This window comes from Tachyglossus aculeatus, unplaced genomic scaffold, assembly GCF_015852505.1.
Source record: "Tachyglossus aculeatus isolate mTacAcu1 unplaced genomic scaffold, mTacAcu1.pri scaffold_203_arrow_ctg1, whole genome shotgun sequence".
Taxonomy (NCBI): Eukaryota; Metazoa; Chordata; class Mammalia; order Monotremata; family Tachyglossidae; genus Tachyglossus; species Tachyglossus aculeatus.
This window is the reverse complement of record NW_024044919.1, coordinates 2,259-27,650: the sequence shown is the minus strand read 5'-3', so window position 1 is coordinate 27,650 and position 25,392 is coordinate 2,259. Positions and strand designations below refer to the sequence as shown.

General features: G+C 49.1%; 2 protein-coding genes across 8 annotated transcripts in view; both read left to right on the top strand.

The window, feature by feature from the left end:
• The window catches only part of LOC119923600 (kinesin-like protein KIF21A), a 44,569-nt gene extending 39,058 nt beyond the window's left edge, over positions 1 to 5,511 (top strand). For 3 of the 7 annotated variants that reach the window (XR_005448902.1, XM_038742940.1, XM_038742938.1), the window contains 3 exons: positions 4,817 to 4,886; positions 4,995 to 5,209; positions 5,350 to 5,510. The gene's annotated coding sequence lies outside the window, so the exon portion shown is untranslated. Of the gene's footprint in view, positions 1 to 4,816; positions 4,887 to 4,994; positions 5,210 to 5,349 lie in introns of all 7 variants that reach the window. The other 4 variants (XM_038742942.1, XM_038742943.1, XM_038742939.1 and 1 more) reach the window with 4 other exon arrangements.
• LOC119923599 (platelet-derived growth factor receptor alpha-like) overlaps positions 1 to 24,417 on the top strand; it is a gene marked incomplete at its 3' end in the record, with an annotated part of 94,002 nt that extends 69,585 nt beyond the window's left edge. Inside the window, exons 4-7 of the mRNA XM_038742937.1 lie at positions 20,592 to 20,653; positions 21,632 to 21,949; positions 23,178 to 23,441; positions 24,213 to 24,417. Of these exons, the coding sequence (XP_038598865.1) occupies positions 20,592 to 20,653; positions 21,632 to 21,949; positions 23,178 to 23,441; positions 24,213 to 24,417 (849 nt within the window). The remainder of the gene's footprint in view (positions 1 to 20,591; positions 20,654 to 21,631; positions 21,950 to 23,177; positions 23,442 to 24,212) is intronic.
• Between the last annotated feature and the right edge of the window lie 975 nt (positions 24,418 to 25,392).

The window sequence follows — 25,392 nt, the reverse complement described above, 5'->3', positions numbered from 1 at the left end:
CTTTCCACTGAGCCACGCTGCTTCTCAGCGTGGGGTTCTAGTCTTCACATGGGGTCGTAGTCTTTTGAATCCCCATTTCCTGCAGGTGTAGGAACTGAGGTACGGAGAAGTGATTTGACTCGTCCAAAGTCGTACAGCAGACGAGTAGGAGAACCGGGATTAGAATCCAGGTCCTCTGACTCCAAGGCCCGTGCTCTTTCCACTAGGTCATGCTGTTTTCCACGTTGATTATAGATTGTAAGGTCCCCTGTGGGTAGGGAACGTGTCTACCAACTCTGTTGTACTCTACTCTCCCAAGTGCTTAACACAGGGCTCTGCACACGGCACTCAGTAAATACCATTGATCGATTCACTGATTGCAATCTGATTTTAGGCAGTGAAACTGATCTTTTTTATATAATGGCATTTTAGTAAACACTTACTATGTGCAAAACACTGTTCTAAGCGCTGGGGAGGTTACCAGCTGATCAGGTTGTCCCACGGGGCTCACAGTCTTAATCCCCATTTTCCAGATGAGGTCACTGAGGCACAGAGAAGGGAAGTGACTTTCCCAAAGTCACACAGCTGACGATTGGCAGAGCTGGGATTTGAACCCATGACCTCTGACTCCAGAGCCCGTGACTGAGCCACGCTGCTTATTGGTTTTGAAATCGCGGCTTTAGTTCAGCCCGTCACCCAGACGGGCCTCTCGCCGACTCCTCTGGGACTTGTCAGGATCTACTTTCCCTATGTGGGTTTCAAGTTGTCACAGCCACAGTTGCCCCGTGCCACTGAAAACTGGGAATCGTAATAGGAAGAAGCTGTCTGGAACTGCCAACAGAGGTAGTGGTGAATTTACAATAGAGAACCTTCCCACCTAGAAGGCGGCATCGTGGATAATTGGGGAGAGCATGAGTCTGGGAGTCTGGAGCCCCATGTGACTAATACATGCCATCATTATTATCTTTATTATTATTATTTGGGAAGTCCACTTAACTTCCCTGCATCTTGGTTTCCTTATCTGTAAACTTCTAGACCGTGAGCCCGTTGTTGGGTAGGGACCGTCTCCATATGTTACCAACTTGGACTTCCCAAGCACTTAGTACAGTGCTCTGCACACAGTAAGTGCTCAATAAATACTATTGAATGAATTGACTGAATGTAAAATGGTGATTAAAAAAACAACAACCCTGTTCCCTCTTTCTCTTATACTGTGAACCCGGTGTGGGACAGGAACTGTTCCGGTATGATTCTCTTGTAGTTTGCCCCAGTGTTTGCATGTAATGCTAATAATAATTTAATAATTATAATACTATTACTATTATTTAAAAGTCCGGGAGATATAAGAAGAACAATATGAGAAAGTGTTCGGACACTTCTCAAGGCCTCAGCCACAAGTTAGAATGATCTTGAAGCTTCTTGCGATATCATAGGTTCCAAAACCTACCTCAAGAAGGTCTTCTATCAATTGACTAAGAATAATAATTTTTTAAAAAACCCAACAAGGCATGCATGCCATCCTGGCTAAGACTATTGGTGCCTGCTATTCTGCCTCTGCCAATACTAAAGAATGTTTGCAAGAACAAGCAAATTCTTTAACATCTTCCGGTAAAGGAGATAATCACATAGCACCTCCTCCAAGAAAACTTCCCTGATTAAGCCCTCCTCTCCTCTTCTCCCACTCCCTTCTGCATCACTGACTTGCTCCTTTCTTTCATCCTCCGTTATTCATTCATTCGTTCATTCAACCAGTCGTATTTATTGAGCGCTTACTGCATGCAGAGCACTGTACTAAGCACTTGGAAAATACAGTTCAGCAATAGAGACAATCGCTGCCCACAATGGGCTTACAGTCGGTGGGGCAGGGGGCAGACAGACATCGAAACAAGTAAACAGGCATCAATATAAATAAATAGAATTATCCTCCCTCCCATCCCCTCAGCACAAATGTTCGTAATAATAATAATGATGGCATTTATTAAGCGCTTACTATGTGCAAAGCACTGTTCTAAGCGCCGGGGAGGTTACAAGGTGGTCAGATTGTCCCAAAGGGGGCTCACAGTCTTAATCCCCATTTACAGAAGAGGTAACTGAGGCACAGAGAAGTTAAGTGACTTGCCCAAAGTCACACAGCTGACAATTGGCAGAGCCGGGATTTGAACCTATGATCTCTGACTCCCAAGCCCGTGCTCTTTCCACTGAGCCATGCTGCTTCCCTGAAGCATATCTGCTGCATATCTTTATATATCTGTAATTTATTTGTTTCTATAAATGTCTGTCTCCCCCTGTAGACCGTGAGCTCGTTGTGGGCAGGGAGTGTGTCTGTTGTTATATTGTACTCTCCAAAGCACTTAGTAGAGTGCTCGGCACATTGTAAGCAGTCAATAAATACGATTGAATGAATGAATGAAATACGATTGAATGAATGAATGACATTGTTAAAATTTTGAAATCTGGGCCCAATAAGATATATTATTTTCTGCGGCTACCATTTAAAAATATGCATTTCTGTAGACGATTCCAAATTCCACTGATGAAATGAAAATAAATAGTGATAGTGAAGCAAATTGTATAATTGTATCATAGTTCTTATTAGCAAGCCTACTGATGTAGGCTTCATTCCAGTTTGCTCCTCTGGGACCAGAAGAGGTTATTCTTGGTAAAAAAAAAAAAAAAAAAAACACCTTCTAAATTAGACTCCACGTGGGTCTTACTTTACATGTTAAATAAAAGTGTTACTTCATGATTTCCCCTCCTTGATTACCACTCTCTGGTTAGCAATTCCCAATGAAGAAAAAAAAAATTCAGTTCAGGGGCAACCAGGTAATTAAACATAGTCAGATTATTTTACCTAAGAACACTTTAAGAATTCTTACACCCCATAAAATAATCTTAAAAAAAAAAGCTTCTGTATGTATTCTTGGGAGAGCACAGCAGTAACAAGGAGGTTGTAGACTATTGTGGAGCAAAGACAAACCTTTTACAAAAAAGTATATTTTGCAAAGTATTTTGCAAAAGAGCCAAAATAAAACAGGAACCCAATGAAACAGATGGGCAGGTTTTCAAATATAGAGGTAAATACATGTTTATGTATCTATATATATACATAAAGTAAATTAAAGAGTAAATCAAAATGAATTAAAATGTACCTGTGTATATAAGTGATTGGGTAGAGGTGCATATTTTTGCTTTCTCCATCTCCCTCTCTATCTAGAGCCCATAGATACTAATTGAACGTGCACATTAAAAGCTGTAGTGAATCAAATGATGGTATTTACAAGCATCAACTTGTAAATAATAATTGGGCTAATTGTTAAGTGCATACTATATGACAGATGCTTAACAAATAATAATAATAATATTAATAATAATGGTATTTGTTAAGCATTTACTATGTGCCAAACACTGTTCTAAGCGCTGGGGTAGATCCATAGTGATCTGTTTGTCCACATGGGGCTCATAGTCTTCATCCCCATTTTGCAGATAAGGGAACTGAGGCACAGAGAAGTGAAGTGGCTTGCCCAAGTTCACACAAACAGGCAAGAGGCGGAGCTGGGATTAGAACCCATGATCTCTGACTCTCAAGCCCGGGCTCTTTCCACTAAGCCACGCTGCTTCTCATGATTATTAAATTAAATTATTAAATTAAATAACCACAATTATCATTATTATTAAACAATCTAAATGGTCAGGCACAATAGGGCTTTCCCACATAGGGCTCATAGTCCCCATTTTACAGACGAGGTCACTGTGGCCCAGAGAGGTGAAGTGACTTACCCAAGGTCCCACGACAGACAAGTGGTGGAGCCGGGATTAGAACTGACTTCCAAGCCCATGCCCTTTCCACTAGGCCGTGCCGCTCTACCCTTCTCGAGGGCAAAGATTGTGTCTACTCTCTTTACTATATTCCCCCGAGTGCTCAGTACTGTGCTCTGCCCAGAGAAAGCACTCAATAAATACTACTGATTGAATTAACAAGACAGGTTTTACAATGTTCTTTCATCTTCCACAATTTATTATTCTATTTATTTTATTAATGATGTGTATATATCTGTAATTCTATTTATATCGATGCTGTTGATGCCTGTCTGTTTGTTTTGTTTTCTGTCTCCCAGGCTTCTAGACTGTGAGCCCATTGTTGGGCAGGAATTGTCTCTATCTGTAGCCGAACTGTACCTTCCAAGTGGTTAGTACAGTGCTCTGCACACAGTAAGCTATTTATTTATTTTATTACTCTATTTTATTACTCTGTTTTATTTATTTTATTTGTGCATATTTATTCTAATTATTTTATTTTGTTAAAATGTTTTGTTTTGTTCTCTGTCTCCTCCTTCTAGACTGTGAGCCCACTGTTGGGTAGGGACCGTCTGTCTATGTTGCCAACTTGTACTTCCCAAGCGCTTAGTACAGTGCTCTGCACACAGTAAGCGCTCAATAAATACGATAAATACAAATACAATCAACTGAGTACAAAACACTGTACTAAGCACTTAGGGAAGCACCAACCGCAGAAACACAGATACACATACCCGGTTGTAAAAGAGTGTACAATCTAATGGACCTCTATCCTATAGACACTTGAATGGATAAACAAGATATACGTAGTTGGGGTGGGGAGGTGACAGAGAAAGAAGATACACACAGGCAATCAACGAATCCGTGGTATTTATTTAGTGCGTATTATCTGCAGTGTTTTATGTGCTTGAAAGAGTATAGTGCAACAGAGTTGGTAAAAGCTCTACCCTCAGTGAGCTTACAGTCTAAGGGAAAAGCATTAAAAAGTAAACACTAGATTTTCCTTTGTTTTCACTCCTGATTTATTTGATGTTATTTACAGCATCAATTCAGGCTTTTGGAAGCTCAGAAAAGAAATCAAGAAGTGGTTTCTTCGACATAAAACCGAAGAGGTAGGGGAACAGAACCTCCAGTTACTTCCGGGAAATCTTTGTGACTGTGGAGAGAAATGGAATGACTTCAAAGAGGAGGCGAATGATGCATTTTCCTCACTGTTTCAGGTAACAGCTCTTTGGCCGCAAGTAAGACCCATGTCTGATAGAGTAGCGGGGAAGGTTAGTCGAAAACCGAGTGCCCCTGATTCTCCTGCTCAAGACCCGAGTTCCACTGTAGCTGCCGGAGACCCTGATTCGACTAAGGCTGGATCCTAACAGAAAATGAGAATTCCTGTTGCAAGAGTGCAAGCACTGCCAGCAACTGCAGCCAGTGGAACCAGGTAAGATGTTTCCTAGGTGGTGTGAGAGCATTTTCATGCGAGGGTTGTTCTCAAATGAGACACTCAATTTGAAAGATTTGTTGCGTGGGTGATCCATTCTAAAAGAATTTCAGGTAAAAATGTCATAAAAATGTTCACAGGAAGAAATACCTGAAAAGGGGAATGACCCGTCGAGCGCTCACGTCAAAAACTGTCCGGATGAAGTGGCAACGACTTGAACGTAGGGTCACAGAGAATGACAACTTCCGATATGGAGACTGATAATAATGATGGTATTTGTTAAGCGCTTACTATGTGCAAAGCACTGTTCTAAGCGCTGGGGGGATACAAGGTGATCAGGTGGTCCCACGTGAAGCTCACAGTCTTAATCCCCATTTTACAGATGAGGGAACTGAGGCCCAGAGAAGTGAAGTGACTTGCCCAAAGTCACACAGCTGACAATTGGTAGAGCCGGGATTTGAACCCATGACGTCTGGACTCCAAAGCCCGGGCTCTTCCCACTGAGCCACGCTGCTTGGCTTATCAGAGATTTCACTGTTGTCCTTGCTCTAAAAATACCTAAGAATGCACTGATTTAGTACACTCTTGCCAGACAAAAGAATAAATCTATATTTTGGATAATTCCAGCCCTTTGGTTCCAATTTCAAAACCTAGCTTGGGAAATCATTGAAATCTTGTTTGGCAGAATCCCTCAGAAAAATCAACATCTGTTGTCTTTGTATAGCCGTTTTCCTTTTGTAATTTTATTTCCCATTTTTGGGGGGTGGGTGGGAAATGGCAACGTGAAGAACTCCCAGAAAGAAGAGAGAAACTTTCAGAAAGAAGGGAGCAGGCCATCAAAGAGAATGGAGATGGGGATAAAAATGTACATAGCATTAACGAGGAGATGGAATCACCAACTGCAAACATCGATTACATCAATGATAGTGTTTCTGACTGTCAAGCCAATATCATGCAGATGGAGGAAGCAAAGGTTAGTTACGTATTAAACGTGAAGTGATTAATAATTTGAAAGAAAACTCTCCGTGAACCTTTCACAGGTAATAATTTTCTGTTTTAAGGTGCATTTAAGCGTGACATCTTTTAGCAGCGAAGGTTACACACAGTCTGTTCTTTAGTCTTACATATAGGTAAAAGTATAAACCCACTCTGCTTGTAAGTGGCAAAGTTGATAGTCTTTGTTGAGTTAAATCCCAGTATATGAAATTAATAGAAATGTGAATTGAAATGAAAGCTTTGCCCGAAGGAAAAATCCCAGTGTGACTCACTTACTACTTTGGTGTGTAGCACTTATTAAGTATTCGTTTGATTTATTTTAAAATATTGATTCTTGCAGCCTGAAAGGGAGACTAAAGGAGCCCTTTCTTGGATAAAGTATAATGGCGCTGCTCGTAACTCTAGTTACAATATCAATAAGCAGGCAAGTGTGCTTGAAATAACTTCTTAATTCTCGCCTTTCAATTTTGCACAGCCGAATCGTGACCGTACTGTGTGTTTTGCAGGAAGGTGAGACCCCCGATGTCACTGCAATGATCAGTGCTTGCACTTTAACTTTGCACTTCTCGTTTCCTCCTAGACCGTTTCTCGTCAATGGGCATCAATATGAGATTCAGTATGTACTGTTCATTGGAAAGTGGGGGGTGAATGTGATTTTTTTTAATTTTGGAAAGCACCACAAAGTACAGTTTATAAATCTGACACGGATTCTACCTGCCTCCTAACCCTCCAGTCTATTCCAGCCTTTCATAAAACTTGCCAGCTGGTTATTTTTGAATCAGATAGTTTCTTCTTCATCCTTGGAATTCACTTCAAACTGATGGGATACGCTTCTCTGGCTAGATAAGCCGCGAAGCCAATTCTAAAGCCAGGTTCTCTTTCTCGTTTAACTTTTGCATTCATCTAGACTGTGAGCCCACTGTTGGGTAGGGACTGTCTCTATATGTTGCCAACTTGTATTTCCCAAGCGCTTAGTACAGTGCTCTGCACACAGTAAGCGCTCAATAAATATGATTGATGATGACTGCAAGCCCGTTGTTGAGTAGGGACCGTTGTTGCTATATGTTGCTAACTTGTGCTTCCCACGCGCTTAGTACAGCGCACAGTAAGCACTCAATAAATACGATTGAATGAATGAATGAATTTGTGCTTAGTACGGTGAGCGCTCAATAAATACGATTGGATGAATTTGTCCATAACTAAGGAGTTTTGGGAAAAAGCCACCCTGAATCCTGGACGCGTTCTTTTTGCACGGGATAAACAATAATAAATCACCCGGGGCTCACCATTTCATGGCCCTGGAATGTGCCTTGACGGTGTCTTTAATTCGACTCTCCCAAAGCCTTAGAGGGGCCGCCATCATGTGAATTTCAGCCCTGTTCTCTCCTTTCGAAAAGATATTGCATTTTTCCCCCCTCTCTGGGCTAGCGCAGAGTCAGGAAGAAGAGTGAGGGGTTTTTTTTTTTGTTTTTCCAGGGCCCTCATTCGGTATTTTCCAAGGTGAGAATTGCCTATTTCCAGGGAGTTTGCACCCGAATCTGGGGAGGGTGTGCACGGTTGGTGGGAACTGAAGGGGTTCCGGGCCCGGGATGGCCGCGGTGTAGACCCAGATCCACACCCAGACGCACAACACACAACCCACCCACCCACACACCCCCCCACACACACACAGCGTTTCGCAGGTGAGCTGGGGAAGGACCGGCTCTGGTGTCAACGGGGCGGGGACTTCGGGGGTCCGGGTAGGGAGACCAAGAAGACCCCCCGACCCTAAACTCATTTGGAGTTTGGCGGCCGCACCCTCGGAGTCGGTTCTTGTGCGATTCCCCTTTCTTTGTGTGTTTTTCGTTCTTCCATTTGGGTCCTGTTTCCCTGAGGCTGATTTCTCCTTTTTTTTTTTTTTTTGGCTTTTCTTCCATTTTGTCTCTTTCTCTCCGGTGGGTAAAGGGGGACTCGTTCGGCGGGAATCCCAAGCCCCCCGCAGCCCGGGAAGGAGCGGAGCGGAGCGACCCTCCTGGTGCGACCCGAGGTGAGAGGCGGGAGGGTGGAGGGCCGCCCCGTCCAGGCCGGGTCGGTGTCGGGCCATCGCCACGGCCACGAGGCCTGTGGCCACAGGGGCACCGTCGGGGGGGACCGGGGGAAGGGGTGGGGGGCGACGTGGGGGCGGCCCAGGTCGTCGTTGATGTCGATTGAACTCGGGGCGGGGGGCCCTCCCCTCTACTGCCAGGGGCCCGGGGGGCGTCGTCCCAAGTCCGGAGGGGACGGGGTCCCCGGCTAAGAGGTGCCACCCCCGGCCTTCGAGTTAAGCGTTCAGTACAGTGCTCTGCAAACGGTAATCGCTCAATAAGTACGATAGAGCCCACTGTTGGGTAGGGACCGTCTCTCTATGTTGCCGACTTGTACTTCCCAAGAGCTTAGTACAGTGCTCTGCACACAGGAAGCGCTCAATAAATACGATTGGTTGAATGAATGAATGAGTGCCGAGGCCCCGGGGCGGGACGGCATCCGACGGGGGTCCGCCGGGCAGTGTGATGGAGCTGGGGGAATAATAGTAATAATAATAAAAATAATAATTATAATTGTAATTATAATAATTATGGCAAAGAACTGTTTTAAGCGCCGGGGAGGTTGCAAGGTGATCAGGTTTGCCCACGTGGAGCTTACAGATAAGGGAACTGAGGTCCAGAGAATAATAATAATGATGGCATTTAGTAAGCGTTTGCTAGCGCTCAGTAAATACGATTGAATGAATGAATGAGTGCCGAGGCCCCGGGGCGGGACGGCATCCGCCGGGGGTCCGCCGGGCAGTGTGATGGAGCTGGGGGAATAATAATGATAGGAATAATAGTAATGGGACTGTCTCTATACGTTGCCAACTTGTACTTCCCAAGCGCTTAGTACAGTGCCCTGCACACAGTAAGCGCTCAATAAATACGATTGATTGATTGATGGCTTGATTTATTAAGTCGTTACTATATGCAAAGAACTGTTTTAACCACCGGGGAGGTTGCAAGATGATCAGGTTGGCCCACGTGGAGCTCACAGGCTTCATCCCCGTTTTACAGATAAGGGAACTGAGGCACAGAGAATAGTAATAATGGTGGCGTTTATTAAGCGCTTACTAGCGCTCAGTAAATGCGATTGAATGAATGAATGAGTGCCGAGGCCCCGGGGCGGGACGGCATCGGACGGGGGTCCGCCGGACAGTGTGATGGAGCTGGGGGAATAATAATAATAGTAATAATAATAATGGCATTTATTAAGCCGTTACTATGTGCAAAGAACTGTTTTAATTGCCGGGGAGGTTGCGAGGTGATCAGGTTGGCCCACGTGGAGCTCACAGTCTTCATCCCCGTTTTACAGATAAGGGAACTGAGGCACAGAGAATAATAATGGTGGCGTTTATTAAAGCTTACTAGCGCTCAGTAAATACGATTGAATGAATGAATGAATGAGTGCCGAGGCCCCGGGACGGGACGGCATCGGACGGGGATCCGCCGGGTAGTATGATGGAGCTGGGGGAATAATAATAATAGTAATAACAATAATGGCATTTATTAAGTTGTTACTATGTGTAAAGCACTGTTTTAACTGCCGGGGAGGTTGCGAGGTGATCAGGGTGGCCCACGTGGAGCTCACAGTCTTCATCCCCGTTTTACAGATAAGGGAACTGAGGCACTGAGAATAATAATGATGATGACATTTATTAAGCGCTTACTATGTGCAAAGCACTGTTCTAAGCGCCGCCCACTGTTGGGTAGGGACTGTCTCTATATGTTGCCAACTTGTACTTCCCAAGTGCTTAGTACAGTGCTCTGCACACAGTAAGCGCTCAATAAATAAGATTTATGATGATGATGCAAGGTGATCAGGTTGGCCCACGTGTTCATCCCCGTTTTTACAGATGAGGTAACTGAGGCAAAGGGAATAATGATAATGATGGCATTTATTAAGCACTTACTATGTGCAAAGCACCGTTCTAAGCGCCGGGGAGGTTGCAAGGTTATCAGGTTGGCCCAGCTGGAGCTCAGTCTTAATCCCCGTTTTACAGATAAGGGAACTGAGGCACGGAGAATAATAATGATGATGACATTTATTAAGCGCTTACTATGTGCAAAGCACTGTTCTAAGCGCCGGGGAAGTTGCAAGGTGATCAGGTTGGCCCACGTGCTCATCCCCGTTTTAGAGATGAGGGAACTGAGGCACACAGAATGACAATGATGATGGCATTTATTAAGTGCTTACTATGTGCAAAGCACTGTTCTATGCGCCACCCACTGTTGGGTAGGGACTTTCTCTATATGTTGCCAACTTGTACTTCCCAAGCGCCTAGTACAGTGCTCTGCACACAGTAAGCGCTCAATAAATACGATTGATGATGATGATGCAAGGTGATCAGGTTGGCCCACGTGTTCATCCCCGTATTACAGATGAGGTAACTGAGGCAAAGAGAATAATGATAATGATGGCATTTATTAAGCGCGTACTATGTGCAAAGCACCGTTCTAAGCGCCGGGGAGGTTGCAAGGTGATCAGGTTGGCCCAGGTGAAGCTCAGTCTTAATCCCCGTTTTCCAGATGAGGGAACTGAGGCCCAGAGAAGTGAAGTGAGTGGCCCAAAGGCACCCAGCTGACAAGTGGCGGAGTTGGGATTTGAGCCCATGACCCCTGACTCCAAAGTCCGTGGTTTTTCCACTGAGCCAGTCCAGGCTTTAATGTCCACTCTCCACCCCGTCCTCTCTCTCTCCCTTCCTCCCCCCCGCGGCTCCCGGGCCTTGGCCGCCGGCTTCCCCCACCCAGCCCGCCAGGCCCCTTCTACACTAGTGAGCCTGTTGTTGCCAACTTGTACTTGTCCAGCGCATGGTACAGTGCTCGGCACACAGTAGGCGCTGAATAAGGACGATTGAATGAATGAATGAATGAATGAATGAGGGGGTGGCGGCCGGGCGGGCGACGAGGAGCGGGTGTGGAGCGCCCTCTGGCGGCGGTACCGGCGGGATGCCCGGGCAGGGGGCTGGGGGGGGGCGCCCTCTGGCGTCGGCGTCGGCGAGATGCTCTGAGCAGGGAGTTGGGGGGGCGCGCCCTCTGGCGGCGGTGCCGGCGAGATGCTCTGAGCCGGGAGTGGGGGAGCGCGCCCTCTGGCGGCGGCGCCGGCGAGATGCCCTGAGCTGGGAGCGCGGGGGGGGGGGCGGGGCGCCCTCTGGTGGCGGTGCCGGCGAGATGCTCTGAGCGGGGAATCGGGGGGCGCGCCCTCTGGTGGCGGGTACCGGCGAGATGCCCTGAGCGGGGAATGGGGGGGGGCGCGCCCTCTGGCGGCCGCGCCCGTGGAAAGAGCCCGGGCTTTGGAGTCCGGAGTCATGGGTTCGAATGCCGCCCCCGCCACGTGTCGGCCGTGTGACTTTGGGCAAGTCACTTCACTTCTCTGGGCCTCAGTTCCCTCATCTGGGAAATGGGGATGAAGACTGTGAGCCCCCCGTGGGACAACCTGAGCTCCTTGTCACCTCCCTAGCGCTTAGAACAGTGCTTGGCCCATAGTAAGCGCCTAATAAATGCCATCAGTATTATTATGTGTGGAGAGGGGTTGGGGGAGGGCAGCCTGCACCCCACGGGCGAGGGCGGGACTCGGGGCTCGGCCGCTGGGGGAAAAACACCCTAAACACCCCCCAACTCTGGAGAAACCTGAGTTTGACGGGCAATGTGCAGCCGTTTCATCCATTCAGTCGTATTTATTGAGCGCCAACGTTGTGCAAAGCACTGGACTAAGTACTGTACTGCGAAGCAGCTTGGCAAGCAATAGGATCGAAGGAATGAAAGACTCCTCATGAAAGACTCATCCCCACTCCTAGCCCCGCGACACTTGCATCCGTACCTGTAATTTGTTTTTTCTATTAATAATGATAACAGCATTTATTTAGCGCTTACTATGTGCAAAGCACTGTTCGAAGCGCCGGGGGAGGATACAAGGTGATCAGGTTGTCCCAAGTGAGGCTCCCAGTCTTCATCCCCATTTTACCTGTGAGGGAACTGAGGCACAGAGAAGTTAAATGGTTTGCCCAAAGTCCCACAGCTGGCAAGTGGAGGAGCCAGGATTCGAACCCATGACCTTTGGCTCCGAAGCCCGTGCTGTTTTTCACTGAGCCACTGAAAGACGCCTTCTGTGTCACCTTGACGTGCTCCCTTTATTCATCTGTGAGCCCACTGTTGGGTAGGGACCGTCTCTCTATGTTGCCAACTTGTACTTCCCAAGCGCTTAGTACAGTGCTCTGCACACAGTAAGCGCTCAATAAATACGATTGAAATACGATTGAATGGATCCTCACTCCCAGCCCCGTGACACTTGCATCCGTATCTGTAATTTATTTCTATCAATGTCTATCTCCCCCTTTTCTCTTATATTATTTATTTTATTTTGTTAGTATGTTTGGTTTTGTCTCCCCCTTGTAGACTGTGAGCTCACTGTTGGGTAAGGACTGTCTCTATATGTTGGCAATTTGTACTTCCCAAGCGCTTAGTACAGTGCTCTGCACACAGTAAGCGCTCAATAAATACGATTGATGATGATTGTACTCTTCCAAGCGCTTAGTATAGTGCTCTGCACACAGTCAGTGCTCAATCAATACTGAAAACTGGCTGACAGTGAAAAGAGGTCCAGCTGGGGAATCAGAGGAAGTGGGTTCTAATTCTGGCCCTGCCACTTGTTTGCTCTGTGACCTTGGGCAAGCCACTTCACTTCTCTGTGCCTCAGTGACCTCATCTGTCAAATGGGGATGAAGACTGTGAGCCCCCCGGGGGACAACCTGATCACCTTGTATCCTCCCCAGCGCTTAGAACAGTGCTTGGCACATAGTAAGCGCTGGACAAATGCCATAATAGTCATTATTATTCATTCAGTCAGTCCTTTTATTGAGCGCTTACTGTGTGCAGAGCACTGTACTAAGCGCTTGGGAAGCTCAAGTAAGAGAAGCAGCGTGGCTCAGTGGAAAGAGCTCGGGCTTTGGAGTCAGAGGCCATGGGTTCGAATCCCTGCGCTGCCACATGTCTGCTGTGTGACCTTGGGCAAGTCATTTCACTTCTCTGAGCCTCAGTAACCTCATCTGTTAAATGGGGATTAAGACTGTGAGCTCCCCCTTGGGACAACCTGATATTACCTTGTATCTACCCCAGCGCTTAGAGCAGTGCTTGGCACATAGTAAGTGCTTGACAAATACCATAGTAATCATTATTATTCATTCATCTAGTCAGTCCTTTTATTGAGTGCTTACTGTGTGCAGAGCACTGTACTAAGTGCTTGGGAAGTGCAAGGAAGAGAAGCAGCATGGCTCAGTGGAAAGAGCTCCAGCTTTGGAGTCAGAGGCCATGGGTTCGAATCCCTGCTCCGCCACATCTCTGCTGTGTGGCCTTGGACAAGTCACTTCTCTGAGCCTCAGTTACCTCATCTGTAAAATGGGGATGAAGACTGTGAGTCCCCCGTAGGGACAACCACCCCATCCCCCCTGCCTTACCTCCTTCCCCTCCCCACAGCACTTGTATATATGTATATATGTTTGTACGGATTTATTACTTTATTTATTTATTTGTACGTATTTATTCTATTTACTTTATTTTGTTAATATGGTTTGATTTGTTCTCTGTCTCCCCCTTCTAGACTGTGAGCCCGCTGTTGGGTAGGGACCGTCTCTATATGTTGCCCACTTGGACTTCCCAAGCGCCTAGTACAGTGCTCTGCACACAGTAAGCGCTCAATAACTACGATTGAATGAATGAACCCTGATTACCTTGTATCCACCCCAGTGCTTAGAGCAGTGCTTGGCACATAATAAGCGCTTGACAAATATCATCGTAATCATTATTATTCATTCATTCATATTTATTGAGCGCTTACTGTGTGCAGAGCTCTGTACTAAGCGCTTGGGAAGTACAAGTTGTATTTCTATTCACTCAATCGTATTTACTGAGCGCTTACTGTGTGCAGAGCACTGTACTAAGCGCTTGGAAAGTACAGTACAGCAATAAAGAGAGACAATGCCCCGCAAGGAGCTCGTAGTCTATAGGTGGGGGAGGCAGACTTCAATCGCAATAAACGGACGTCAATATAAAGAAATAAAACGTCAAATAAAGACGGAAGTGCTGTGGGGTGGAGACGGGGGAAAATCAAAGGGAGGGTGATTTTTGAAAAATCAAAAATCAGGGTGATGTAGAAGGGAGTGAGAGAGGAAGAAAAGTGTCACAATCGGGGAAGACCTCTTGGAGGAGGGGTGCCTTCAGTGAGCCTTTGAATAATATAATAATAATGATTTCCTTCAACCGTATTTATTGAGCGCTTACTGTGTGCAGAGCACTGTACTAAGCACTTGGGAAGTACAAGTTGGCAACATATAGAGACGGTCCCTACCCAGCAGTGGGCTCACAGTCTAGAAGGGGGGAGACAGAGAACAAAACCAAACATATTAAAATAAAATAAGTAGAATATGTACAATGATGATGGTATTTGTATGCGCTCACTATGTGCCAAGCACCTTTCTGAGCGCTGAGCACGGTTTGAAGAGAAGCAGCGTGGCTCAGTGGCAAGAGCTTTGGAGTCAGAGGTCATGGGTTCAAATCCCGGCTCCGCCACTTGTCAGCTCTGTGGCTTTGGGCAAGTCACTTCACTTCTCTGGGCCTCAGTAACCTCATCTGTCAAATGGGGATGAAGACTGTGATCCCCCCTGTGGGACAACCTGGTCACCGTGTAACCTTTCCAGTGCTTAGAACAGTGCCTTTCGTGGCTCAGTGTAAAGAGCCCGGGCTTTGGAGTCAGAGGTTTGCAGATGAGGGAACTGAGGCACAGAGGAGTTAAGTGACTCGCCCAAGGTCATGCAGCAGACAAATGGGAGCAAACCTCCTGACTCCCAGGCCCGTGCCCTATCCCTATGAAGCAGACAAATGGGAGCAAACCTTGTGACTCCCAGGCCCGTGCCCTATCCCTATGCAGCAGACAAATGGCAGCAAACCTCCTGACTCCCAGGCCCGTGCCCTATCCCTATGCAGCAGACAAATGGCAGCAAACCTCCTGACTCCCAGGCCCGTGCTCTATCCCTATGCCCTACTGCTTATCTGTGGATGGTTATCGATCGATCTCTGGTATGTACTGAGCGCTCGCTTGCTTCCTGGAGAGCCCGGCACAAAACGCTCGGGAGGATACACTACAACAGAGTTGGTATATGTGACCCCTGCCTACAAGGAGTTTAGAGGAGGAGTTGGGCGTTAAAAACAGATTATTGGATTGGTTTCATCGCACCCCACAGACAAACGTTTGAAGTCAATGCCGGCCAATGACAAAGTAAGAAATCATCTATAGGAGGCGTGAAGATGTAGCCATCTAGTCTCGGCTTGCTACCGCTTCAGCAGAACCCTTTAATTTTTGCCTCATGATGGCTTCTGCTTAGTTACTCGGTTTTATGAAGAAAAACTGGATCTCGCACCTGCAGTATTGGGGAACATCCAGCTCCTCAATTTTCCTTGCTTTTGGCCCGCTACACATCCGCCATACACCCCCTGGCCTGGAATGCCCCCCCTCCCCACATCCTCCAAGCTAGCTCTCTTCCTCCCTTCAAGGCCCTACTGAGAGGTCACCTCCTCCAGGAGGCCTTCCCATACTGAGCCCCCTCCTTCCTCTCCCCCTCCTCCCCCTCTCCATCCCTCCCACCTTACCTCCTTCCCTTCTCCACAGCACCTGTAAATATGTATGTATGTTTGTACGTATTTATTACTCTATTTATTTATTTATTTTACTTGTACGTATCTATTCTATTTATTTTATTTTGTTAATATGTTTTGTTTTGTTCTCTGTCACCCCCTTCTAGACTGTGAGCCCACTGTTGGGTAGGGACCGTCTCTACGTGTTGCCAGCTTGTACTTACCAAGTGCTTAATGATAATACTAATAATAATGATTATAATAATAATGTGGTACTTGTATGAGAAGCAGTGTAGCTCAGTGAAAAGAGCCCGGGCTTTGGAGTCAGAGGTCATGGGTTCAAATCCCAGCTCCGCCACTTGTCAGCTGTGCGACTTTGGGCAAGTCACTTGACACCTCTGTGCCTCAGTTCCCTCACCTATAGAATGGGGATGAACACTGTGAGCCCCCCGTGGGACATCCTGATCACCTTGTAATTTCCCCAGCACTTAGAACAGTGCTTTGCACATGGTAAGCGCTTAAGAAATGCTATCATTATTATTATTATTATTATTATTATTTGTTTGCTAGGCACTTACCGCATGCCAGGCACCATTCTAAGAGCTGGGGTGGAAACCAGCAAATTGGGTTGGACCCTCTCCCTATCCCACGTGGGGCTCACACTCTCCATCCCCATTTTGCAGATGAGGGAACTGAGGCACAGAGGAGTTAAGTGACTTGCCCAAGGTCATGCAGCAGACAAATGGCAGCAAATCTTGTGACTCCCAGGCCGGTGCTCTATCCCTATGCAGCAGACAAATGGCAGCAAATCTTGTGACTCCCAGGCCCGTGCCCTATCCCTATGCAGCAGACAAATGGTAGCAAACCTTGTGATGCCCAGGCCCGTGCCCTGTCCCTATGCAGCAGACAAATGGCAGCAAACCTCCTGACTCCCAGGCCCGTGCCCTATCCCTATAAAGCAGACAAATGGCAGCAAACCTCCTGACTCCCAGGCCCGTGCTCTATCCCTATGCCATACTGCTTATCTATCAGTGGTTATCTATCGATCTCTGGTATGTAGTGAGCGCTCGCTTGCTTCGTGGAGAGCCCCGCACAAAACGCTCAGGAGGGTACACTACAACAGAGTTGGTAGATGTGACCCCTGCCCACAAGGAGTGTAGAGGAGGAGTTGGGCGGTAAAAACAGATTATTGGATTGGTTTCATCACACCCCACAGACAAACGTTTGAAGTCAATGCCTGCCAATGACAAAGTAAGAAATCATCTTTAGGAGGGGGGAAGATGTAGCCATCTAGTCTCGGCTTCCTACCGCTTCAGCAGAACCCTTTAATTTTTACCTCATGATGGCTTCTGCTTAGTTACTCGGTTTTATGAAGAAAAACTGGATCTCGCACCTGCAGTATTGGGGAACATCTAGTTCCTCAATTTTCCTCGCTTTTGGCCCGCTACACATCCGCCATACACCCCCTGGCCTGGAATGCCCCCCCTCCCCACATCCTCCAAGCTAGCTCTCTTCCTCCCTTCAAGGCCCTACTGAGAGGTCACCTCCTCCAGGAGGCCTTCCCAGACTGAGCCCCCTCCTTGCTCTCCCCCTCGTCCCCCTCTCCATCCCTCCCGCCTTATCTCCTTCCCTTCCCCACAGCACCTGTATATATGTATATATGTTTGTACGTATTTATTACTCTATGTATTTATTTATTTTACTTGTACGTATCTATTCTGTTTATTTTATTTTGTTAATATGTTTTGTTTTGTTCTCTGTCACCCCCCTTCTAGACTGTGAGCCCACTGTTGGGTAGAGACCGTCTCTATGTGTTGCCAACTTGTACTTCCCAAGCGCTTAGTACAGTGCTGTGCACACAGTAAGCACTCAATAAATACGATTGATTGATTGATTGATCGATTGTCAGCTGTGAGACTTTGGGCAAATCACTTCACTTGTCTGGGCCTCAGTTCCCTCATCTGTCGAATGGGGATGAAGACTGTGAGCGCCCCCGTGGGCCAACCTGATCATTTTGTAACCTTCCCAGCGCTTAGAATGGTGCTTTGCACGTAGTAAGCGCTTAATAAAGGCCATCGTTATTACTATTATTATTAAAATGGGGATGAAGACTGTGAGCCCCTCATGGGACAACCTGATCACCTTGTAACCTTCCCAGCGCTTAGAACAGTGCTTTGCACATAGCAAGCGCTTAATAAAGGCCATCATAATTACTATTATTATTAAAATGGAGATGAAGACTGTGAGCCCCCCGTGGGCCAACCTGATCACCTTGTAACCTTCCCAGCGCTTAGAACAGTTCTTTGCACGTAGTAAGCGCTTAATAAAGGTCATCATTAGTACTAGTAATACGCATAGTAAGCGGTGAATAAATGCCATTATTATTATTATTATCATTTGAAGGGCGTGGAGAGGAATTGTCTGGGTGCAGTGTGGATCTGCTAGTTCCTCGAACCTCAAAGTCGGGCCTCGGCAGGATACCCCCCTCCGCCTCCGCGGGTCTGGGCAGCGGAGACCAGAGTGGGCGCAGAGGGCCAGCCGGGCGAGGGGTGCGTCCGCCCCTCCCCACTGCGCCTGTATATATGTTTGTACAGATTTATTACTTTATTTTACTTGTACATATTTACCGTTCTATTTATTTTGTTCACGATGTGCATCTAGCTTTACTTCTATTTATTCTGATGACTTGACACCCGTCCGCATGTTCTGTTTTGTTGCCCGTCTCCCCCTTCTCGACTGTGAGCCGGTTGTTGGGTAGGGACCGTCTCTATATGTTGCCGACTTGTTGCCGACTTGCCAAGCGCATAGTACAGTGCTCCGCACACAGTAAGTGCTCAGTAAATATGATTGAATGAATGAGAGAGAGATGAACATGAGAAAGAGAGATTAGTGTGAGAAAGAGAGAAGCATGGGCCTGGGAGTTTGAGGATGTGGGTTCGAATCCCGGCCCCACCACACATCTGCGGTGTGCCCTTGGGCAAGTCACTTTGCTTGTCTGGGCCTCAGTTACCTTATCTGTAAATAGCGGATGATTGTGAGCTGCGTGTGGGACAGGGACTGTGTCCAATCTAATAAACTCGTGTAATTATCCCATCACTTAGAACAGTGCTTGGCACATAGTAAGTGCTTAACAAGCACCATAGTGATAATAATAATAATAACGATGGCATTTATAATAATAATAATAATGATAATGTTGGTATTTGTTAAGCGCTTACTATGTGCAAAGCACTTTTCTAAGCGCTGGGGGGAACAGAAGGAGATGAGGTTGTCCCATGTGGGGCTCACAGTCTTAATCCCCATTTACAGATGAGGGAACTGAGGCACAGAGAAGTGAAGTGACTTTCCCAAGGTCACACAGCAGACATGTGGGGGAGGTGGGATTCGAACCCATGACCTCTGCCTCCCAAGCCTGTGCTCTTTGCACTGAGCCACGCTGCTTCTCTAAAGCACTGTTCTAAGCGCTTGGGGGGATACAATGTGATCAAGTTGTCCCACGTGGGGCTCACAGTCTTAATCCCCATTTTTACAGATGAGGTAACTGAGGCTCAGAAAAGTAAAGTGACTTGCCCAAGGTCACACAGCAGACTTGTGGTGGAGCCGGGATTTGAACTCATGACCTCTGACTGCAAAGCCCATGCTCTTTCCACTGAGCCACGGGCTGGGATTTATTAAGCGCTTACTATGTGCCAAGCACTGTTCTAAGTGCTGGGGAGGTTACAAGGTGATCAGGTTGTCTTACTGGGTGGGGGCTCACAGTCTTAATCCCCATCTTACAGGTGAGGTAACTGAGGCACAGAGAAGTTAAGTGACTTACCCAAAGTCACACGGTTGACAGTTGGCAGAGCCGGAATTTGAACTCATGACCTCTGACCCCAAAGCCCCTGCTCTTTCCACTGAGCCACGCTGCTTCTCTAATCATTATTAGAGAGTGAGTTCATTCATTCAATCATTTTTATTGAGCGTTTACTGTGTGCAGAGTACTGTACTAAGCACTTGGAAATTGCAATTCGACAACAGAGACAAATCCCTTCCCAACAATCAATCAATCAATCAATCATATTTATTGAGCGCTTACTGTGTGTGGAGCACTGTACTAAGCACTTAGTACAGTGGGCTCACAGGCTAGAAGAGCCACAGTCCAGAAGAGTTGGGGAGAGTGGCAGGGAGAGAGAGAGGGTAGTGGCTGGGATTTTTTCAGCTACACACAAATGTATCCAACCAGATTATCCTGTATCTACTCTGGCACTTAGCACCGTGCTTGGCACATAGTAAGCACGTATCCCAATTATTAATATTATTGGTGCCTGTGAGTCGGGAGGGCGATATCAAAGGGAAAAGGAAGACGTTTGTCTTCGATGGAAGGGATGTGGTCAGCTCCTAGCTGGCTCATTCCCCGCTGGTCACCTTCCGTTGTGGGGGTGGAGACGGGGGACACGGGTTGGATCATCCCGGTGTTGATTAGAAATGGAAATCTGGGATGGCGCAGGGCCCCTCTGTGGGGCGGGGTGGTGGTGGTCTGGGAAGGGGCCTGAAAGAGGCCTGGGAAGGGGGAGGAAAGTTCAACAGTATCCCTAGGGCTGGAGTGGAATCCAACCAGCTTCTCAGACTGGGACAGGACAGCCCGAGAGGGGTCAGGGTCGGCTGAGAGTGGGCTCAATGGAACCTAAACCCCCAACCCTCGTTCTGACTTTGACTTGTCTTGGTTCCCCCAGTTCTCTGTCAACTATGGGTCCTTTCCCATGGACGTTCCTGGTCTTGGGGTATCTGCTGTCAGGTAAGGCCCATGACCCCCTCTAGCCCTGGGGCTGGGGAAGGGGAGGTGATCCAGAGGCCAAAGACAGTCGAGGAGGGAAGGGTGGGAGGTTGGATTCATGAAGGGCGTTTGGATCACTTCCCTTCAGAGCCAGGAGTTGAGGGGAGGCAGAATCCTCCCCCACTTCTAGATGTTTCTGTGTGCAGACCCAAGGGGTCTGCAGGAATCCAACCCAGCAAAGTGATGATAGTTGTCGGGGGGGGGATTCATCTCCCAATATGGCCCTGCTCTCGCATCCCAGGCCTTGCCCCTCACCCCCGTACCACCTGGGGAAGGGAGAAAAAAAAGACTGGTTTGGCCCCAAGCTCCCAAGGGCAGAGGGTCCCCATTGACACTCCACTGAGTGTGGGTCAGGGGAGAGGACAGGATTCTGTCTCAGCTGCCTCAGGGGAATGGGAGATTCCTCTCCCCCTCATTCCTTCTGCCAGGCGTGGCAGCCCGCCCCCCCCCACCCCCTCCCCACCGACAGGGCCAAACCAACTCTTGAGTTTGCCCCCGGCCACTGGTTCCCGGCAGGAGTGAGTGTCGGCTACCCCTAGTGACCCAAATGAATTTCCATGACTTCCTTCTGTCAAGAGAGGGGCCCGGCTCTGGGGGTGAGGGATAGGGTGAGGGTGGGCTCTCTGAGGCTGAGCTTGCTCCTGGAGGGGGTCCCAGGGTCGGATTACCCAGGCCCAGCTACTGGTCACAGCTCCCTGGGCTGAACCCAGGGGTCCTTGGCTCCCCAGGGCCAACATGGGGTGCCCCAACCCAGATTCCGGAAAGCAAAGGCTGTGAGTTGCAGAACCGGGTGAGGGGGAGGTCTTGAGCGCAATAGCCGTTGTTCGGGGAGGTCTGGGGGATCCCCCAAAGAGGAAGCCCCCAAGTTGAAGGATGGGACGCCCCCTGCGGAGGGTCCAGTCAGACTGGACCGGCTCCAACTGGCTTCCCCCCACTCAGGTCTGCAACGTGGAGCCTTCCAGTCCCCGGTTCCCGCCGTGACGCCGAACGAGGAGGAGCTGGTGTTGCCCCTGAACAGGTCATTCTCCCTGTGGTGCACCGGGGACAGCGAGATCAGCTGGCGGTTCCCCACGCTGGATGACGAGAGCTCCGGCGTGGCCATCCGCAGTGAGAAGAACAACTGCAGCAACTTCCTGTCCGTGCTGGAGGTGGCCAACGCCTCGGCCGTGCACACAGGCCTCTACACCTGTTACTACAACGACACGCAGGCCCAGGGGACCGGGATCATAGGCCGGAATATCTACGTCTACGTGCCTGGTGCGTGTGGGAGGCCCCCGTGGGCAGGTGGGCCCGTTGGGGCAGGGGAGAAGTGACCATGGCTTCCATCCGGGGGCGCTGGAAGGGGAGATCCGTGGTTGGGGTTTGGACCGGCCCCCTTACAGAAATGGCGGGGGGCTGTTCTGCCAGTGAAGGGCAGTCAGAAGGACTTGGGTTCCAATTCCGGCTCTGCCACATTCAATCAATCATATTTATTGAGCGCTTACTGTGTGCAGAGGACTGTACTATTCGCTTGGGAAGTACAAGTTGGCAACATATAGAGACGGTCCCTACCCAACAGTGGGCTCTATCGTACTTATTGAGCGATTATCGTGTGCAGAGCACTGTACTAATGTCTGCTGTGTGACCTTGGGCGAGTTACTTCTCCAGGCCTCAGTTCCCTCATCCGTAAAGTGAGGATGAAGGGTATGAGCCCCATATGGGACGGGGACTGCGTCCAACCTGATTAACATGTGTCTGACCAGCGCTTAGAGCAGTGCTTGGCACATAGGAAGCGCTTAACAAGTTTCATAATTGTTATTATTAATATCCAGAGTGGAGATGGGGAACTCCAGAGGATCTGAGTCCACGGAGGAACCCTGTGCTGGTTGTCCTCCTGAATGTAGCTCACAGCAGGCACCCACCCCAGTTCTCTGCCCAAAGCAAGCATTCAGTCGAGCGCTCTGCCCACTGCAAGCGCGCAGCCCAGCACTCTATCCACAGCAGGTGCCCAGCTCAGCACTCTTCTTACAACAGGCGTTCAGTTCAGTGCTTCGCACACAGTGAGGCATCTAGTCCAGCACTCTGCCCTCAGCAATTGTCCAGGCTAGCCGTCTCCCCACAGCAGGCGCTCAGTCCCCACTCCTTGGTGGTGATGACAGTTTCATTCTCTGCATGCCCTCCGTCCCTCCTCCACCCCCGGACATCCCCGCCAAACCAACCCCTCAGTTCAAACAGCGTGACCTAATGACTAGAGCACAGGCCTGGGACTCAGAAGGACCTGGGTTCTCATCCCGGCTCTGCCACCTGTCTGCCGTGTGACCTTGGGCAAGACACTTCTCTGCCTCAGTTACCTCATCTGTAAAAAGGGGATCAGGACTGGGGTTCCCATGTGGGACAGGGACTGCATCCAATCTGATTAGCCCGGATCGACCCCAGCTCTTAGAACAGTGCCAGACACACAGTGAGCACTTAACACATACCTTCATCGTCACCATTCCCCCCTCAGACCCTGACGTCACCTTTGTGCCCTCCGTCATGGTCGACCGCTTCATCGTCGTGGAGGAAGGCAATTCCACCGTGATCCCCTGTCGCCCCACCGACCCGCAGGCGCAGGTGACCCTGCACGCCAGCGATGGCAAGGAGGTCTCTGCCACCTACGACCGACGCAGAGGCTTCCTGGGTCACTTCGCCACGGGGTCCTACACGTGTGAGACGACCATCCGTGGCAGGAAGTTCCGGACCCCCGAGTTTAACGTCCACACCTTGCGAGGTATCCCTGTTGCCCCCGGTCAGTCCGTGCCGTCCCTGGCGGGAGATTCCCTGAGCACCTGAGGCCCGGCGAACTCGGTCCCTTTTCCGGAGAGCCGAGAGCGTCCTCCCGGAGGGCCACCGCTTCTTTCTCTGAGGGGAGGACAGTTCCCTGGGGCCACCTGCTCGTGGGAGGAATTCAGGGAGGCAGGGCACCTGGGTGGCCAGGACTCTTGACTTCTAGTCCCGGCTCTGTCCTGGACTGCTGGGTGACCTTGAATGTCAGTCACTTAAGTCTCTCCGAGCCTCACTTTCCTCATCTGTAAAATGGGGCCAATAACCTTGCCTCTCCCCATCTGTCAGAAATCATGAGTCCCAGGTGGCGTGGGTCTGCGCCAGAAACAGCATGGCTTAGTGGATAGAGCCCGGGCCTGGGACTCAGGAGGACCAGGATTCTAATCTTGGCTCTGTCACTTGTCTGCTATGTGACCCTGGGCAAGTCACTTCACTACTTTGTGCCTCAGTTCCCTCAACTGTAAAAGTGGGGATTAAGACTGTGAGTCCTATGTGGAATGGGGTCTGTTTCCAACCCGATTAGCTTGTATCTACCCCAGCGCTTAAGCACTTAGGAAGTGCTTAAAAAATCCCACAGTTATTTGGGGACCCCTTGGTTCGGCGTTCTTGCTGGCCAGTTGGCTGGGTCCGGCCCCCATGGGGCCCCGGGCTGGGCACCGTGCAGAGACTGGGTTGGTGATTCCCCTGCCCATTCCTGACCTCCCTGACTCGCCTGCAGTCTCCCAGGAGATCGTCTTGGAGATGGAGGCCCCGAAGACGGTATACAAGACAGGCGAAACCATCGTGGTCACCTGTTCCGTCCTGGACATCGAGCTGGTCGATTTCCAGTGGAACTACCCGGGGGAGGCGGTACGTCCCGCTTCCGGCGCGCCTATTGGTGAGGGTGTGGTGGGGATGGGGCTTCGAGCAGGAGTCAGTCGAGCGTACTTATTGAACGCTTACTATGTGCAGAGCACTGTACTAAGCGCTTGGGAGAGTACAATACAATAATATGAGACACAGTACCTGGCCACAACGAGCTAGCAGTCTAGAGGGGGAGGTAGACATTAGTAGAAATAAATAAATTACAGGTCTGGACGTAAGTTGTGGAACTAGGAGCCTGAAGACAAGGAGACTGAACTCCTTGTCTTCCCTCCCAAACCTTGCCCTCTCCCTGACTTTCCCATCTCTGTTGACGGCGCTACCATCCTTCCCGTCTCACAAGCCCGCAACCTTGGTGTCATCCTCGACTCCGCTCTCTCATTCACCCCTCACATCCAAGCCGTCACTAAAACCTCGACCCCCTCCAGTCACTCGTCACTCTCTCCTCGACCCCCTCCAGTCTGGCTTCCGTCCCCTTCATTCCACGGAAACTGCCCTCTCAAAGGTCACCAGTGACCTCCTGCTTGCCAAATCCAACGGCTCATATTCTGTCCTAATCCTCCTCGACCTCTCAGCTGCCTTTGACACTGTGGACCACCCCCTTCTCCTCAACACGCTATCTGACCTTGGCTTCACAGACTCCGTCCTCTCCTGGTTCTCCTCTTATCTCTCCGGTCGTTCTTTCTCAGTCTCTTTTGCAGGCTCCTCCTCCCCCTCCCATCCTCTTACTGTGGGGGTTCCCCAAGGTTCAGTGCTTGGTCCCCCTCTGTTCTCAATCTACACTCACTCCCTTGGTGACCTCATTCGCTCCCACGGCTTCAACTATCATCTCTACGCTGATGACACCCAGATCTACATCTCTGCCCCTGCTCTCTCCCCCTCCCTCCAGGCTCGCATCTCCTCCTGCCTTCAGGACATCTCCATCTGGATGTCCGCCCGCCACCTAAAGCTCAACATGTCGAAGACTGAGCTCCTTGTCTTCCCTCCCAAACCTTGTCCTCTCCCTGACTTTCCCATCTCTGTTGACGGCACTACCA